The sequence below is a fragment of the Vidua chalybeata genome, chromosome 12 (assembly GCF_026979565.1).
Source record: "Vidua chalybeata isolate OUT-0048 chromosome 12, bVidCha1 merged haplotype, whole genome shotgun sequence".
NCBI classification, from domain to species: Eukaryota; Metazoa; Chordata; class Aves; order Passeriformes; family Viduidae; genus Vidua; species Vidua chalybeata.
In genome coordinates this window covers 6,492,312-6,509,983 of record NC_071541.1, presented here as the reverse complement: position 1 = coordinate 6,509,983, position 17,672 = coordinate 6,492,312, and the positions used below count along the sequence as shown (strand labels likewise).

At 41.5% G+C, this 17,672-nt stretch overlaps 1 protein-coding gene across 7 annotated transcripts in view; it reads right to left on the bottom strand.

Moving 5' to 3' along the window:
- Positions 1 to 17,672, bottom strand: part of MAGI1 (membrane associated guanylate kinase, WW and PDZ domain containing 1) — a 333,108-nt gene that overhangs the window by 62,389 nt on the left and 253,047 nt on the right. For 6 of the 7 annotated variants that reach the window (XM_053953675.1, XM_053953679.1, XM_053953676.1 and 3 more), the window contains exons 4-6: positions 12,232 to 12,438; positions 9,443 to 9,653; positions 5,986 to 6,068 (exon numbers count right to left, since the gene is read on the bottom strand). In XM_053953675.1, the coding sequence (XP_053809650.1) occupies positions 5,986 to 6,068; positions 9,443 to 9,653; positions 12,232 to 12,438 (501 nt within the window). Of the gene's footprint in view, positions 1 to 3,164; positions 3,201 to 5,985; positions 6,069 to 9,442; positions 9,654 to 12,231; positions 12,439 to 17,672 lie in introns of all 7 variants that reach the window. The other variant, XM_053953674.1, reaches the window with a different exon arrangement.

The window sequence follows — 17,672 nt, the reverse complement described above, 5'->3', positions numbered from 1 at the left end:
AGGATAGAAATATCTCAGGACTGGAGAGGAACAGAACCTATACAAACACACATGGACTAATTACTCAAAGTTTATGTTTGTATTCAGAATTGGCTGGAGATCAAATGAAATCAGTTTTCATGAGTTTTGCTCCACATGTCCCTTATGTGCAGATAAAAGGTAGGTTTTCCATTCTTATCACTATTTTATCCTCATTGCGTTTAACATCTTTGGATTCCTTGAGACATAAGCCATTAAATGCAAGCCAATGCTAACTTCTGGGCATGAAAAAACTCCATGTTTTTATCAGCAGATTGAACACTTCAGAATTAGATATTCCTTTACAGCCTGCAAGTCTATCTGAGAAAAGGTCAGAAAGCTAGAGGCCAATCTTGAAAGTCTTTTCACAAAGGGAACTCTCAGGTTTGCAGAGGAGTCCCAGAAGGTGGGAGCACCATGGGACTGGCTCCAAAAGTTTCAGTGTGATTCAATTACAGCCTAGCATGCAGTTGGGAAAATCACAAGCTGTTGTCTCCATTTAGTTTGTTGCACTGTGGTGAAGGTAGAATGAGAAAGAGATCAAGCTGGGGTGAAAGAAAAATAAAAAGTCAACGAGAGAAAGGAGAAGTGATGCACAAATGCCTTCAAATGAGTTCCAGCAATTTTCATGCTAAATATCTTTTGTCTGTTTTGGACTATTAATTGCTTTTTTTATTTTTAAAGTTTAAGCAAAAAAAATTGTTTTCCTTCTTCTGTTCACAAAAGATTTTGATATTAAATTTATTTTTTTTTCTTCCCTTTTAAAGTATTTTCAGAAAAGATTAGAATACCAGCACTTTACTAACCCCAAAAATGGCAGTATGCCAAAATCTTTCCAGTTTACTATCTCTGCAGCTTTTTAAAGGAAAAAATCTCCATGTTTTCAGCTATAACAATATACAAAACTGCAGCTTTTAACAAATTTCTTGATGATTATGTAGATGCACTTTTTGACTCCTACAAGCTTCCAGAAGTTCTCTAAAGTAGAAGAAAATATTCTCCATAGCCATTTTGCAGTCTAGCTTCTTAGCTGCTTTAAATTATTCATCTCGTTTCTGTATCTCTCCTGCCAAACTGAAGATGACCCAGAGCATTAGATTTTATCACAAAGATGAGGAGATTTCAAAAAACATTTTGCACCATTAGGAGCCTGAGTGAGCCATATGGTTTTTATTTTGGTACATCCATGCAGCACCAATGCAGTCTCAGAGCATGTATCAGCAGGTAGGTAAATTCAATGGACAAACATCTAATATTACAGTTTTAAGCCTTGGGTAAGTACATGGATTCCTGTTGAGATGCTCTAATATCCTGCCCTACATACAGAGGAGCTGGATGGATTCCTAAAAAATTACTTCTCTAGCCAACAGGTATTTCAGCTGGAGCCATGCACAACTGTGAGGGAGCTGGAACTCAGGACACTCAGCTCTTACTGCTCCCTGTGAAGCCAGGAGGGTCGGTCCAAGCCATGCCAAATTCTGCTTTGTAAGTTAAATTTTTGTATCTGAAGAACAACTTCTGTTAAAATGCAGTGACCTATTTGGAAAACAAGAAGTTGTGAAAATGCCTTGAGTCTTAGTCTTCTTATATTTAGAACAGAAACTGTTGATAAGTTTAGGTGCTGTTGCCAAATAGCTGTTGCCAACCAGTTTGTACTAACCTGAGTTCCTATAACTATACTAAGTTTTCATTCCTCCTCCCTAATGTTGCTGTAACCAATTAAGTAATTTGAAAATGTATTTCTTTACTGCAACATTTGCACATCTCAACAGTGTATTGATGGGCTGTGAGCTCAATAAAACTTATCTGCACTGAAACAAAGGGAACATCTTGTGATGTTCCAGCAGAACACTTGTGTATGTAAGTGCTTGCAGATCTGGTCTCAGGCTTATCAATTAATGAGTTTTCCTGCATCTATTTTTTCAGCTCTGCTCTTGCACTAGTTCCTGATAGCAGACTGAAAGAAGGGTAATTTCTGTTTAATATTGCCTCTAAATTTGATTTTTTAAAACCTCCCTCTCATTTTAAGCCACTGGTTTTGAAGGCTTAGTGAGAACTCTTTGCAGATTGTTGATATGCATCCACCTACTTCTGATGCTACTTGGTCTGCTGATCATTTTTGCAAGCTGCATATAACACTCATGGACCACTAAAGAGACTGCATTCTTCTTTAAGTTGTCATTTTTTTCAAATTCTTGCTCTATAAGAAGTTGGGCATTTTATTCCAGGCATATTATTCAGAAGAACCATTTGTGGAGCAGTGCTCCTCGTCCACTGCTGGCTGCTGATGCCATATCCATCACACAGAAGGAGGGAGCAGAATACACTTACTTGCAAGTCATTACAGAAACCAGAACTTAATTCTCTGGTAATACAATTCCTCCAATATGCAGAACTATGAACTGTAACTACAGTCCTTTTTAAAAGCAATAATAGCTCTGGTGGAAATAAAATCCTGTGCAACCTCTTATCCTTTCAGCTCTGCGAGTGCACTAGAGCATAGCTGAACAGAAATAACAACTACCTCTGCCATCAGTATAAACACAATCAGCACCGCTGAGATTAGATATCTAGACAGCATCCTTCATAAAGAGATGCAGCAAATAAAAGTGTACCACATCACTGAAAATCATCTGTTTATAAAATCACTGACTGAGGGAAAATTTTAAGCTGTTTCATTCACAAGCTCAGCTGAAGCATTCGATGTAATACTTAAACTTTCTGAATCACACTTAGCTTCTATTGTCTGGGAAATGTCTTGGGCCGCAGTGAAAAAGCATCGTGAGCTGCTTCATTTCATCTTTGGCATCTATAAGCTTTTTCCTGGAGCTCGAGATGCCAAAGGAAAAGACCCCAACTTCTGCAGAGTCCAGGAGGAAACAGCTTTGAAACAACTTTGCAAGACTGAGGCTCTCTAGCTTTCTTCAAACTCTGAATTAGTAAGAAAAGCACTGCAGATCTGAAGCTAGGGAAAGATAAATGTTTTATGTGCTGGGAAAGTTTTGCTGATAAATTACTCTTAGTGAAATTAAAAAAAACCCAAAAAACTGAAAGATGCAAAATGATACAAAGGAGAAAGTAAGTAATTAAAGGCTCAAAACAGTGCAGTTGAAGTCAAATATCAAAATGAGAGATGGATGATTTACCTAGTTCACTGTCCAGTTCCTCCGTGTGCACCCCTTCTTCTCCAAGGGAAGAGCAGTAAATGAGACAGAAAAAATTAAAAGAAAATTTCAGATACCAGCCCCAAGCAAGAAATTCCCTTCAGCAAACAGCAGAACCAGCACTAATTTTCTACACACCGAGCCCAAGCTTCCCATTTATCACACTGCAGTGATCAGAATATTGATGGATCTGATGCAGATAATGAAAGAACTGGCTCTTGCACTCTCAAAACATCTGCATCAATGGACTAGTTTCATGTCATGGTTTGATATGGCAAAGTCATGAAATTGTGATGTTCTCACTGTGGTGAGGCTTTTCCCTCAGATCTGTGCGGTCCGACCTTTGCAATCTGTTCTACAGACACATGGATCTAGCAGAAGGCCAGACCTGGACACTAATGACGGAATCTGAGAGGAAAACCTTGCACCTAAATAAGGACTAATGTAGCAAGGTTTTCAAGAAAGCATCTAAATTTATGTGCGCACTGCCCTACTCAGATGATTTAGACAGGCAAGAGTCTTGTTTAACTGGAGGCACAGACCCACAGTCCAGATGCACTGGTGAGGCACAGACAGGAATGTATCAGTTTTAGCAGGGCACCTGGGACAAAGATCACATAATTTTTCAAAGACACAAAGCCATCAATATTCGCTGTTGCTCCATTTATCATTATCTGCTCCATATTCATAAGTTAACAGTGACACAGATGATTAAAGTATTGCTTGGCCTATAAATAATAATAATGCAGTCTGAAAATGAAAGATGGTGACAAAACCAGAACAGAGACGGTAAAAACAATCTTGGACCCAATACAGCAAAGTTTAAGCCACATAAATGAATGACAGAAGAAACCAGAAGATGTAGGGCTGCAACACCTGGAAACACCAAAAAAACCACTTCCATGACCTCTTTGCAAAATATTCTATCAAAGCAGTTGTTTGGGACCATTAGTGTGAAATACAAATTTCAATTTCCTTTGATAGCCTAAACAATGGGAAACAAGTAAAAACTTAGTTAGGGACACATATCCTGATAAAAAAAGCACAAGGCAACTGCACCCAAACAAATCTGAAACGATATCTAACATTTATAAAATCTATAAAGAGGGTGGGATGAGCCTGGCAACTCACATGCACACACACACACCAAACAAAACAGAGTAGTCATCCCACTGATTTTTATGGAATAACACACAAGAGTGACCCTTGCCAAAAAATGTCCAGCTTCTATGACAAAGCAAAACTAACCTTCTCTCCTCTCTGTTTTTTGAAACATAATTATTCTTATGTGCTAAGCAAGATTAGAGCAGCCAAGCAAAGCAACTATGTAACTATGAAGCAACTGGTTTAACTACTGAATGTTAAAAATATCTATTAATGAGCAACTTGGTGAATGAAGGGGTGTGTGGGAAGATGAAATTAGCTGATTTTAAGGAGTTGATAAACAAAAATGCCACTGCTCTCCAAAATTATGAACTCAATTAAATACAATAATACCAGCTGTATGTTTCTATTCCAAATTAAACTAATTATTCCAATGTTTGCTTTATAATTGCTAAGAGGACAAGAGACTTTCCCTTCTGCGAGGAGACTTCAAACTGTGTAACAGAGGAGCTCAGTCACCCTCTGCAGCCCTGTGGTGCTGGCTGCTCCTCACCTGGCACATCTCTGTGGTTTGAGAGTATCCTGCACTCTGCTCTAGGAAGTTGGTGACCTGCTTCATCACAGCAGCCTAGACTGCAGAGGTAAACTCTCACACCCTGCAAAATCTCACAAGTGAAAAATAGGAAAGGTTGACTACTACACTACTACATGTGTAAAAACAGTAACCAGCAGTTCTGGAGGCCAGAACCTCTGTTGAACCTAACAGTGAAAAGTTGATTATTTTCTGAAATAAAATTGTGATTTTTAATAAGATGACTGACACCAGTAGGAGTTTCATCATATTTTGAAAACTGATTTTACAAGGACAGCACCAATACTGATGAAGGAAACCCTTTCATTTTTAAGAAGTGTCTACCATGGCAGTACTGTATTAGCCAAAATTATGTATTTCAATACCATCACCTTTCCTGGGCAGTAGACCAAAATTCCCTCACAGGCTTTCCCAAACATTTAAGTTATTTTCATAATTTGCTTTTTCTTTCAACATCTCGTAAAGAAGGCTGGGAAGGGGCCTCCTTTAAGAGTCCTGCATTTGGCTGCTCTAAATTGGACAGTGGCTTGCATTTCCAACATCTCAAGGAATACCAAATCTCAGTGCAAATTTTCAGTGTCAGAAATCTACACTTTCAAATGGAACTTGTTTCAGCAATCACAACATTGCACAGACTGTCAGCATTTAACAGCACAAGTGAAGCAATTGAGTTATTTCTGCTCAAACAAGGAAATAACAACATAACTCTCTCAATCCACGTGAAGCAGGCGGTTGAAGCGGAACACAGCGGAGCACACAGAGACTCAGTCACTCCCCCCCAGACAGCGATCCAAGAAGCCAGCATGTCAGACAGCTTTGAGTCTTGTTCAGCAGCAGTGACTTTTCAAATGCCTTTTCAAAAACAGAGGCCTCTTACTTGTAGCACCTCCTTGATTTTTATTAAATGATCTGGCACCTCAATGGTTTTACGTTCACAGCGATTTTACAACATAATGGACATTGTCTCTTTGTACTTACTAATAAATCTTTTTTAAATTTTTAAAAGTATTTCTGAATACTAGCTATTAGAAAAAGAGGAAGAAAAGGAAAAAAGTCACCTAGGAATGGACCAAACACAGTATTATGTCATTATTCTTAGTCTCTTACCATCATCTTCACATTCTTCTAGAGGCTTCTGCTGTTTGTTCAGGCACCGTGGATCTAGCCAAGATGTTGTTTTTGTGTTATGGCTGGAAACCAAAAATGGAAATACAACCTTCATTAATAAAGCAGAGTTGAAGTATCCATGACATAAAAGTATATATCTTCTTTATTATTCAACAGACCTGAAGACATACTTTTGATTCAAAGAAACAGCTCTACAATTTGATGTTGTACCAAATCACAAGAACTTTGGCATTGAAAACACAAAGGTAACAAGTGAAAATATACAAGTCAGAACTCCTGACTGGAAAGAGGCATGTGAATGCTGTAATATTATAATATTAATTTCCAAATTTTTGTCTTTGGTGGCTTGTTTTTAATACCAAGAGCTGTCTCTGAGCTAAAGGCAGAAGCTACCCTTCCTCACAAAATTATGCAGCGAGCTTTGTTCCTGCAAAAGACCTTTGACATGTCTAGAGTTGACCCAAGCATTAGTCGAAAATGGTTTTGACTGAAAACTTTATAACTACACAAATAAAAATGTTCTGTCTAAGCCTTTGATGGAAGTTGAACAGCTTTACTTTCAACTCTTCCTTTCCACAAGTCCCCTGACAGCCTCATGATGCCAGTCCCAGCAGTGAAGGTTGCATAGCAAACAGGCTTAAAATACATTTTTCTAGAAGTTATTTTCTCCCATAATTTCATTTGCATAAGCGGACAATCTGGTAATATAATGCCTCTTCTACAACTGGTGTCATCCTAGACACAACCTACTAAGATATCTCTCCAGTCCCAGAGGTATATCACTTAGCTAGCTTAGCCTCTAACACTGCTTAACGATTTTAAGTTTCAATACCGTAGTAATGCCATTTACTTTTCCTTCAAGGTCTCAAAGAGGTTTACAAACTGAATTTTAGCCTCACAACAGTCTCATGAGGGCTCTGTAATGAGGGCCATGATCCCTGAGGAACTAACAACCAACCAGCAAACTTGTATTGTAGTGGAAGAAAAGAGTCCAGCCCTGCTCCCAGGATCTGAGTGAGTAAATAAAAGGTCCTTGTTTCACACATCCTACTACCCAGCTCTCCCAAGGCAGGATGAGCAAATGTGCTTAATCCTTATGTGTGCTTCAGAGCAATTAATCAGCACCTAGAAAGCTGAATGTCACAAATTCAGCAAGTCAGGAAAATTAACAAAAATAAAGCAGAGGGGGTCTGCCACCTTATTTATAAGCAAGTCTGCAGTCTAGCTGAGAAGGAGGGTGGTGGGAGGAGAGCAATAGAATATTTGCATATTTCTTGCAATTTTGTACTCACTAAGCAAAGACTCACAACAGAGTAGTTTGCTGAGGCACAGAAAATTTAGCTAAACACCTTTCAGATCACACTCTCAGGTGGAAAGGATTGTGTTAGACCTGTAGCATGCACAGACAACAGGGGACTGGGATATGCTGTGTAACGAAAATCCCAATTAAAGCACCAGAAAAACATCTCAAGAACCAAATTGCTCCAGAAACATCAGGATTGGTTATCTGACATACAGCCTTGGCCTCACTGGACCTGCACTAGTTCTGTGCAAGAAGCTCATGCTGCTCCTTTCAGCACCCTGACTTGATACCCAAAGCACCACAGATGCTGGAACAGACATCTGAGCCAGCTTGGGTCCACACTGCTCATTAGTTCACTTTCTTAATCTGATACAAATAAAACAAAATGGTTTCTAGGCTCATGGTGTTCTTAGAATTAATAGAACTGCAGTCATTCAGTGCTGCACCCACACCAACAGGCTCATGCACAAAATCAGCCCCATGTGAAAGTATCCTCAAGCCTCACTGCAGGGAGGGAGCGGATGCTGCTACCAGAGCTTCCCATCACACAGGCCTATGTTACAGGCTGTGTTTTCCCAACACATACATGATTCCCCTGACAAATTATTTAGAGATGTTGCAGTACTGCATTGTTCAGAGAACACAGATACAGCAGCCATGGGGGTGGGTTTGGGGAAATCAGTGGTGGCAGCAGAAGCTTCGATGGAAGCACCTGTAAGGAAGGACAACAGGGGCCCCTGTGGTGTCAAAAAGGGGAGCAACTGACTGCTTGGGTAGCATTTACTACTCATCATCTGTCCTCCTCCAAGGAGGAAAATGGCAGGCTGAATGGGCTATTAGGCTGTTCTATATACTAAGGGCAGAGCTTACATCAAAATAACGAGGCACCAGGAGGACACAGTGAGGGGAGAAAGCCGTGCTCAGGGTAATGTACTCATCTTGGTTTCATCTGATGAGAATTTGCTTTCTGCCTTCTTGAACTTGTCTTACACTCAGGGACTGTTGGAGCCTCTTCAGGTAATTGGGAGTGCCCTGGAAAATGGCCTTTTTTAGAGCAGCCCTTTCCCAGCTGAAAAAGGGCTGCCGCAGTGCCCTCAGTCATCGCAGCTCCTCAGATCTTCTGGCAATCTTCTCTTGTGTTCCCTTGCCACTGCAGCCAAGAGAAAACCTGCTCTTGAACCTTCCCCTGGCCCTGTCCAGAAGTCTCCTCTCCTGGCGATGAGGCAGGACTGCTGCCCTCACAGCCCTGATCCAGCGTAACTCTCCGCAGGAGACAGGGCTAATTAACAGAGGAAGTTCTTCTGCAGTAACTGGGCATTGCCTTCTGGTAGGGTTTCCACAAGTGCATTAAACAGACCATCAAATCCAAAATCAATTCCTCAACCCCTCTTCTACTTGGCAGCTAAGGGTTTGAGTTTCAAAGGCTAATTGAGTGCTAATGTCTAGCTAAACTCTGTGCAAGACATCTCTTACACTAACAGCTCCTATTTTATAAGTTACTCCTACCTCAATAAATTTAGACAAGTATAATTTGAGACTATTATTTATGGCATGAAAAAAAATCAATATCATCATAAAATTGCTGACAGCAATCAGCTCTTAGGCAAAGACTGCAGAGCTTGAGGTACTGTTGTTCCAAACTTGCTGTGCCTACTCTGCACTGAGCTGTACCTTTTGCAAGCCACTGGAGAACATTAACACATTTGGCCCCTTTGCCATGATGAGGGGACAACACACAAAATCCATCTCTGTCTCTGCTGCACAGGACTGGAGGAATCCCCTCTGCTGCATTATGCACAGACACAGGCACAGAAATGAAGTCTCAGCCCTTCCAATTAGGAGCTTTCATTCCACCCATGAAAACAACTGGCCTGTGTTTTATAAGTGTCTGTTGCTTTTGTAACTACCCTCATAAAACAAGCAATTCCCACTGCCTTGGAACTCAGGAGTAATTTGGATGTTGATCCAATCAGGAAATGCAAACCCTCTTCAGAAGCAGTAAAGAAATAACAGCTCTGCAACCTAACTGTATACACTAAATATTTAATACACACAAAACGCATCCATGGAGGTTTACTTTATGCCCAAAGAGAGGCAGAGAGATGGAATCAGAACAACAAAAATGTGCTTTACTCTATAAAATAGACTTCTCCGTTCTCCGTGTAGGCCATCTCCCAGTTTTCGGGCAGAGGACCTAGGTTATCCTCGGCACAAGGAGGTAGGTATTGAGGGAGGTTCTGAGATGGTTCCGTGGTGGGGACGTGGGTGTGCCTCTCAATCGTGGACGGTGGGGCTGCCTCCCTCACGATATGCGCGTTGTGCTCGTCTTGGTCACCAGACTCTGCTGCAGAACAAACACACACAGACACAAGTGAGAATCAGTCCTTTCCTTCCCCGCTTTGCTCCTCCAGGTTTATCCTGCCAGTTTTCCTCTCCCTGCCTTTTAATTCACGAGTCATGGCAGCAGATGAGGCAAGGGCAGAGCCCCAGCAGTCTCTGAGGCAGCAGGGGCGAGCTCTCCTTGCCCACACACACTCTGCTAGCCAGGCCCTTGCCAAACAAACCAGGAGCTGTGATCAGCTCCAACAGGCCCTGCTGAGGTACCAAATTCCTCCAAGCTGTCTGGGGCCAGGGCTCACTGGTGTAGAGGAGTTCAGTGTGCTTTCAAGCAGGCTTACAGGTTCACCCCTGCAGTGCCAACTGTGGGACAGGATTAGAAGGATAAAATTTCTTGTTTGAAGAATGATCAAAAGAGATTTTACAAGTGTAAAATGTTGCCAGAAGCTCAAAATCAACAAGCTAATGGTGAATGTCTTCAGTGCAGTGTGTTATTTTAAATTAAAAATTAAAATGAATGTCTGGACCATGTGTCCACATGTTGCTGCTCACTAGTGCCCATTCTTGCTGTTTGAGAAGGTTTATTCCAAGGCTCATCACAGTATCCTTCCAGTCAGTCAGGAGTATTTTATGCTGCATCTGGCCCTTCTCCCTCTAAAGAAATATTTCTGATGCTTGTATCCATGCAGTTTTGAGCTGTATCCATGAAACAATGCCGCTCATCTCCTCCCATCACTAATTGCAGTAAATGCTCCCCAATAAACAGGTCTGTGCCCTCACTCCTTCACAGAGAGGTTTTGGCAACAAGGGACAAATTCTAAAATGAACCCTGTGTCCACCAAAGGGACTTTCTCTGTTTGGCTCTTGAAGGTGTTGACAATTTATGGTAGTGCTTCCACATCCCCTGAGAACATCAGTACAAGGACAGACAACACACTGAGCAAAAAACAGAGGGATCAGTGTCACCCTCTGCCAAATCCACAAGGAGTGGGGCTGAAAGGGCTTTGCAGACAGAACCTTCCCTGCTCTCCACCAGAGACCATGGACATCCTCAGTTCACAGCCCACAGCCCTGGAAATAACTCCTTCATTATTCTAGTCTATGTGCTGCCACTACCAAAAGAGAAGAACACTGGGAGGAATAGGAAGAAAAACATCTAGACTATATCAGTACCCTCAGTGCTTGCTTTTCAGCCCTCCTGGAGCTTGATATTTTTAGGTAGAAGATGACAACATAAAGAAGCATGAAAGAATCATAACCAGCTAAAAATTGAGAGTATAAACATGCCAAAATCTGGAAAACAGTTACCGAGAGGTCTCCTAGGGAAGCAGGAGCATTTTAATATGGCTAGCACACTTTCATGTGAAATAGGCATAAGGAATTACTTTGGTATATGAGAAATAACTCTTTTCTTGATTCTGTGCTCATTTAATGAAGGCAAGGGGCCAGGGTGTGATAACGTTGTGACAAATGAGCTGCACCTTCCATCTTTCATCTTGCGAAGGAAAACAAGGAAGAGAAATGATGCTCAAGCTACTTCAGGGGCAACAAACTGAGACAGGCAGCAAGAAAATCAAATAACAGATCTCCCACCAGCTTCTTCCCAAAATCAGATCTCATGACAAAGGCTGAGGCTGCTGTCATGTCACAACATGCGAGAAACCACCCTCGGTTTGTCAATGAGCTGGTAAGCAGAGACAGAAATTCCAACCTTGGAGAAATTAGGCTGGCTAGAAGCAATTTGAGATGGAAATGGAGCAGGTAGCAGCCAAAGAGTACAACCCTCAAAAGCCATTTGATAGTTTGGCCTGCAGAGGATCAAAACTAAATCTCAGCCTAAATCCTTTTAAAGCTCTAAACAGATGTTAGAGCCAGGACACTGGCAGGTGGGAACTGGCAGGACAGATCTTCTGACTCATCAGAGGCTGGGAAGGAAAATTTTTATGGTGAGAGAAAGTGATCAGAGGACAAAGACTGGGTGCCAGTTATGGTGAGCTCCCATGGCAAGCAGCTGGGAAAGGCTTGAAGGTGTGGATAATACTTGCTCAGAACCTGCCTCAGAAGGAGCCCAGAAGATGAATTTAGTGCTTGAGCTGAGGTAACAATGCTCTAAGCACTAACACATACTGGGACTGGGGATATGGGGAAGAGCTCTTGGAGAAGAGGACCCAGGACAGTAACTGTATGTGATGGGCAGCTCTAGATCCAAGGAAGGATAAAGGACAGCAACAGATTTAGGAAGAAGCAATAATTAATTTCAAAAGTAAACCTGGTTGAGTAATTTCATACTGTTTGTAACTGTCAACCATAGCTCAACCCTTCCCTGACCTTTCTGCAATTAATGGATATGAACTTTACCACATTTTTGTCTCAACCAGTTTAATCCCACAAGGCCTTTTTGGAAAGACACAGCTGTGTATGTGGTTGTTCACACCTGGGTATCTGCCATTCGGGTGTCAGCCAGTTTTGTTTGACACTGACAGCTCTGCAGAAAGCACATTAAAAACAACACCCCCTCTTCAAAATACCCTCCAAAAGCCTTCCCCACGTATTCTAACTGAAGGACAGCAGTATTTTTGCTTTACCTGTGAAGCTACTGCTCATTTCAGGTACATCATCCTCTTCCTCATTCTCTGTATGCACTATGCCAGCATTTTGCATATCATTGTAAGACTTGGTTCGCTTTGGAGTCGACTGCTTGGAGCCAGACTGCAGGTTTTGCAAAGCATTGGTGGAAGTCACTTTCCCACTGAGGGGCTGGCTTGGAGGCTTCGGCGTTCCATAATAGTTACCTAGGCAATAGAGACACATTTGCATCTTCAAAAGAGAACAGTTTATAGCAGTAAGTTTTCTATTTCATTCTGCATTACAGTTCCATTAGAATTTCGGTCCCTCCCCACAGATAAGTATATACAGAAGCTAACACGTGCCATTCCCATTTTTGGGGGTGCATACTTCATGTCTGCAGCAGACACAGAAATATTTCTTGCCTTTTTAGTTATTCTTGTTGAATCTAAAAGGAGAGGCAATGGTTGTATTGTTTAGGTGCACTGAGCGTACATGGGCTAAAACAAAAGGCAGTCATGGTGAATAGCAAAACTTCAACTCGTTACATCTGAATTTCAATTAGTAGCCTTTTTACATGTGTGCACCCACACAATGCTGTGGCAGATCTGGAGTGAGCCCTGCAGAAAATAAAAAATTCATGACTGCTATCACCAAGAGAAGTGATGAAAGGCTCGATGGCCTGCTTTAGTACACAGGTTCTTTTAGGGAGGATGTTGCATTTGGAAAGCAAACACTATTTTCTCCCTAAAAGAAAACTTAGTTAAAGGAGAGAAAAGGAAAGATACCACATGGCACTGCTTTGTTCGAAGAGGAAATTCAGCAGTTGGGTCAGCTTGGGTAGAAGTGAAAAGCCAGACCTTAAAGCTCAACTTGAAGGGGCACAGATGCACCCCAGTTACACCAATACATGCTTGGAATCCATCAGCAGCTGTGGTGGAAACTGCAAAGTGCTTGGGCTGCCTCCCTGCCATTTTAAGTGACCACAGAAGAGACACAGAATAAGTGCACGTTTATTCATGCCAGAACAGCACAGAAGTATTTCACTGGCTCTGTTTCACTTCACCTCCATCCCAGAGCAGTGCTTGATTTGCCCTAAAATTCTCCACAGCAACCTCAGGTCTGGAATCTGTTCCTGCAGCACTGGGCATTACAGGAATTCAGACCCATTGCAAGGTGAATAATCTAATTTTTACACAATGACCTGTTAAATATAACTGTTTTATATAAAACAACCCAAATTTTTTCTTTCAGGAATTACTGCTAATTTTTATTTGCCATCTTCAGACTTACAAATTTTTCCTATGCCCTTAGACATGACACAATACAGAATGCCCTCCCATAGTTAAATTATGGCAACAGTACAAAATTCCTCTCTAAAACATACATTCTTCATTGATCTCCACATGCTATATATAACCTGAAAGCATTGTTTTTCAATTTTTCAGTACATATTTTCTCAGCCACTGTAGGAGAAGATCAGGTTTGAGACCATCTAAGGAACCTGAAGGTGCACAGGCCCATGGGAAGTGATGAGGTGCATCTGCAGGGAACCTGGATGGAGTTGCTACGTCACTTTCCACCATATTTGAGGAGCTGTGGCAGCCTGGTGAAATTCCCACTGACTGTAAAAAGAAAAACACAATCCCTTTCTTAACAAGGGAGGACCCAGGAAGAGTCACCTCTGAGCCTGGCAGGATCATGGAGCAGCTCCTCCTGGAAGAGGATCACCAGGACCCATCAGGAGCTGCAATCACCCTGACTTGCACTGGCAGAGTCCATCTGGGAAGACCATTTAGGAAACACCACCACTGCCTCCTGTGAGGTGAAAAAATCTTCCTCCCAGAGCTGAGGCCCAAGCAGGCAGAGCAGCTCCCACCTCCGTGCTGGTACAGCTCAGCAGCAGGACAGCAACACGTGCAGGTTTGTCTTAACAAGGTGTGCTCCAGCCTGTACACAACAACGTGGATCCAGCTCCACAGGAGCAGCAAGGCTTTCATCTTCTGTTCATCATTTCAGAATCTTAAATGTACATTGATGCATAATTTATGGGCAGAAGGAAATTACTTCTTCTGGAAAGAGCCTCTAATGGGTACAGAGGCTCTGTAAGCAGGTTGTAGAGAAATAATTCTTATGCTCTACATACTGCAGAACTGTTTTATACAAAAAGAGGAGGAATGGGGGAGAGGGAGTGCAGAGGGAAAATACAAACGTAGGTGGGCAAAAAAAAAAAAAAGGATAATTAACCCTGTTTCTATCTATCCTCTTTGGCATTTCTCATGAAGAACGACACTACTCTGGGATTTTGTGGGTTGCTTTTTGGGGTTTTTTAGTTTGTTGCTTTGTTTGGTTTTCCAGGGGTAAAAAAAAAAAGTTTTCTAAGGATATTAACTGCTAAGCAGAGAGAGCCATGTGTGTGCCATGCACAAGAAAACTACTTTTATTTATAGCACTGCACATCACTAATTTATGCAAAAGTTATTTCGGGTCTATTTTAACTGGTTAAATTCTTTAGGGTGGATGCAACAAGGAGGATGAAGGGGGATATATAGATCTTGATAGTGTGGGTTTTATTTCCCCTGGACAAGAGCAAAGCACAGATGGCACCATCCCTCCTCCAGTTATGGAGAAATGTATGATTATATCTTTGAATTTTGCTCCTCTTCAGTTCCTCTAGCAACAGCAAAGCTGGAGTTCCTACCAGTCCACAGAGAGCTGTTCCTCAACAGAAAAACAGGCTTCTCTAAAGTATTTCAGGTTTTCTTGTACCAAAATCATTAGTCATTTTTCAAACCAGCCATGGCTGTTGGTACTAACATTAATGAATAATTACTCTCTACCAAGACAGTGTGCTGTCTTAGAGGATCCCTGTAAATATAAATGAGCATATAAAAGGAGCACATATTAATCTGAAACTGAGCATGGCTCTCCATGTGTGGGGTTTATGGGAAATGTAGCCACTGGGGCTGAACTTTTCTTTTTTCACCACAGGAGGCAGATTAAGCCTGAGTCAATATTCGAAAAAAATCAGAGCTCTGCCTTCAGATTCACACAGGACAGGTTGGGGAAATAACCCAGCTCATTATGAAAATCTCTGAAAGAATGCTCCAACCCAGCTTCCAGGTGACATGGAAAATGAAAGAAAATGGAAATGCTATCTTTCCCTCATGTTTGCTGGATGCAGTCAGCCCTATTTATCTTCTCTAAGCAGTTATTTTTGAAGACATGGCATGTGGGCCTGGGCGTGGGAGCAGACACACTATTAGGGGGGACTGGTAAGAATAATCATCAAACCTCATGTTTCATCCTCAAAATTGGAAATAGAAAATATTTACACTGTGACTCAGAAATCCAAACATGCTCCATTAACAACTGACAGTGAACAGCCCAGCAAGAGTTTTACAACACTCAGACTTGACATTATTCGTTCAAATTAAATCTATCAATGTTTATGAAAAAACATACATTTAAAAATAGGCTTTAACAGTGTTTTGTGAGCCACTTGTAAGCCCAAAGAAGGGGCTAACTTCATAGCCAGTGTAATTTGTACTGAATATCCAATCAGCTCTAATTATTAACAGCATGTTACATGTGCATACACAAGCATCTGTCATCCCAGAGGATCCCAAAACGTTTTCCGAAGTCAGCACAGCAGTTAGGGCAGGACTCCCCAGGGTGCTGAGCTCAGGTGAAGCTCTACAAAACTTCTGAGGATTCTGACCCCAACAGGATGTCTCTGTCCCAGACACTGGAGATTTCCAGGACAAGACTGCAGGAAATTCTATTTTTCTGTGGAAATGCCAGCTCTGAAGCAGCCAGCGTGGCAGGAATGGCACCTTCCCACATCCAATTCCTGTGGGAACTGGGCCTCTACCCCTTACCCTCTTTTCAATCACACTTGGATCCTGCCTACAGCACCTGAATTAATAACTAATAACAACCCATTCACCCCACAGATGCACACACCATTAACTGAATCCCTCGTCAGCACTTTTCACTAACCATTATTTTATTCAGTCCCTTGGTGCTTAAAACTTACTCAACCACAGCTGAAGTTTGATGGCAGCACCTGCAGCCAAATCCATGACTTAATCCATGCACACTAAAGAACCACTCAGGAGAGTGCACAAAAATAACAATAATAATGAATAAAACCCAAACAGAAGATCTATTTGGAATGAGTTCGTTTCTTTTCATCTCCTTATCTTTAAGTGTCGGCAGCTTACACATTTTAGCATCACACCCAGTAATTAGACTTTGGTAACAGCTTATCACAACAATAAGACAAGTTCTCATCATCATAACACTTCCTGCTCTGCCAATTCAAGCAGTGATCACAATCAATGAAAGCAATCTAACAGCAGCTTCCACCCTGTCCTGAATTAAAGCAAATTTTCTAAAACTTAAAAAGAAATTTCTCTTGACTTGACAGCGTTGCTTTTGGAAAATTTGTCTTATATTTCAAATAACAAAGCATTCTTGTTAAGTATTCCCCTGGTGGGCAGTAAGTTCACCTTAAATTGTTTATGTGACCTGGAATTTAAAATACAATTCATAAAAATACATCAACTAGTTAAGTAAAATATCTATGAATCTATTCCATAAAACCCTTGAATTTACACTATTGAATTCAATTCCATTTGGGCTGAAAGGACTCCATCCAGCCAAGCTGCTGTTTCTGGAATGGGCTGAATGCACAAGAAATGGTTGAAATGCAGAAGAAGAGAGGCACAATCAAACAGGTTCAAAAGTGGAATGGACACTAAAGCATAGAGGGAAGAGGAGACCATGGAGGCTGCTGGGGTGGGGACAAGAAGCTGACATGGAGAGGTGGAAGAAGGCAGAGTAGCTAACTGCAAGGTCAAACACGAGTTTGAGCATTAATTCTAATGGTGCAATTAGAGCAACTGAAGAATGTGCTCCCAAACCACGTATCTGAGTTACTTTAACCTGTAGGTGTTTGCTCTGCAGCAGCTATTCTCCTTTCTGGTGGAAAGATGTCTATGCCTGGGACTGAGAGTGCATTTGTGTCTCAGCAAAGAACCAAGAAAAAATTACCAATTTTTTCTGAATTTACTGATGCCTATGTGTGAAGTCTAATTTTGCAATTATAAAAATCCCAAGCACTCAAAAGCCTCAGTGCAGCACAGAGGGCCCTGTGTCCATGAGAAGTGCATCCCATCTTCAAAGCGACCACTCTGTGCTAACAAGGACTCCATTAATAGCTCATGTTTCAAAAAGCACTTCATGGCTTTCTGTCTTGGTGAAAATGGGTATTTTGGGAAAGACGCTTGGAGATAAGCAGCAAAATTAAGCAAGGCCTTGACACAAAGACTTGAAATGCAATTATTAAATGTAATTGTTTTATTTTCTGAGACTCAGCTCCTCTTCTCTACACGGTACAAGAACCAAAACAATTGACCCTTAATTTTAGCAGAAGAGCTTCTGCTCATCTAATCCA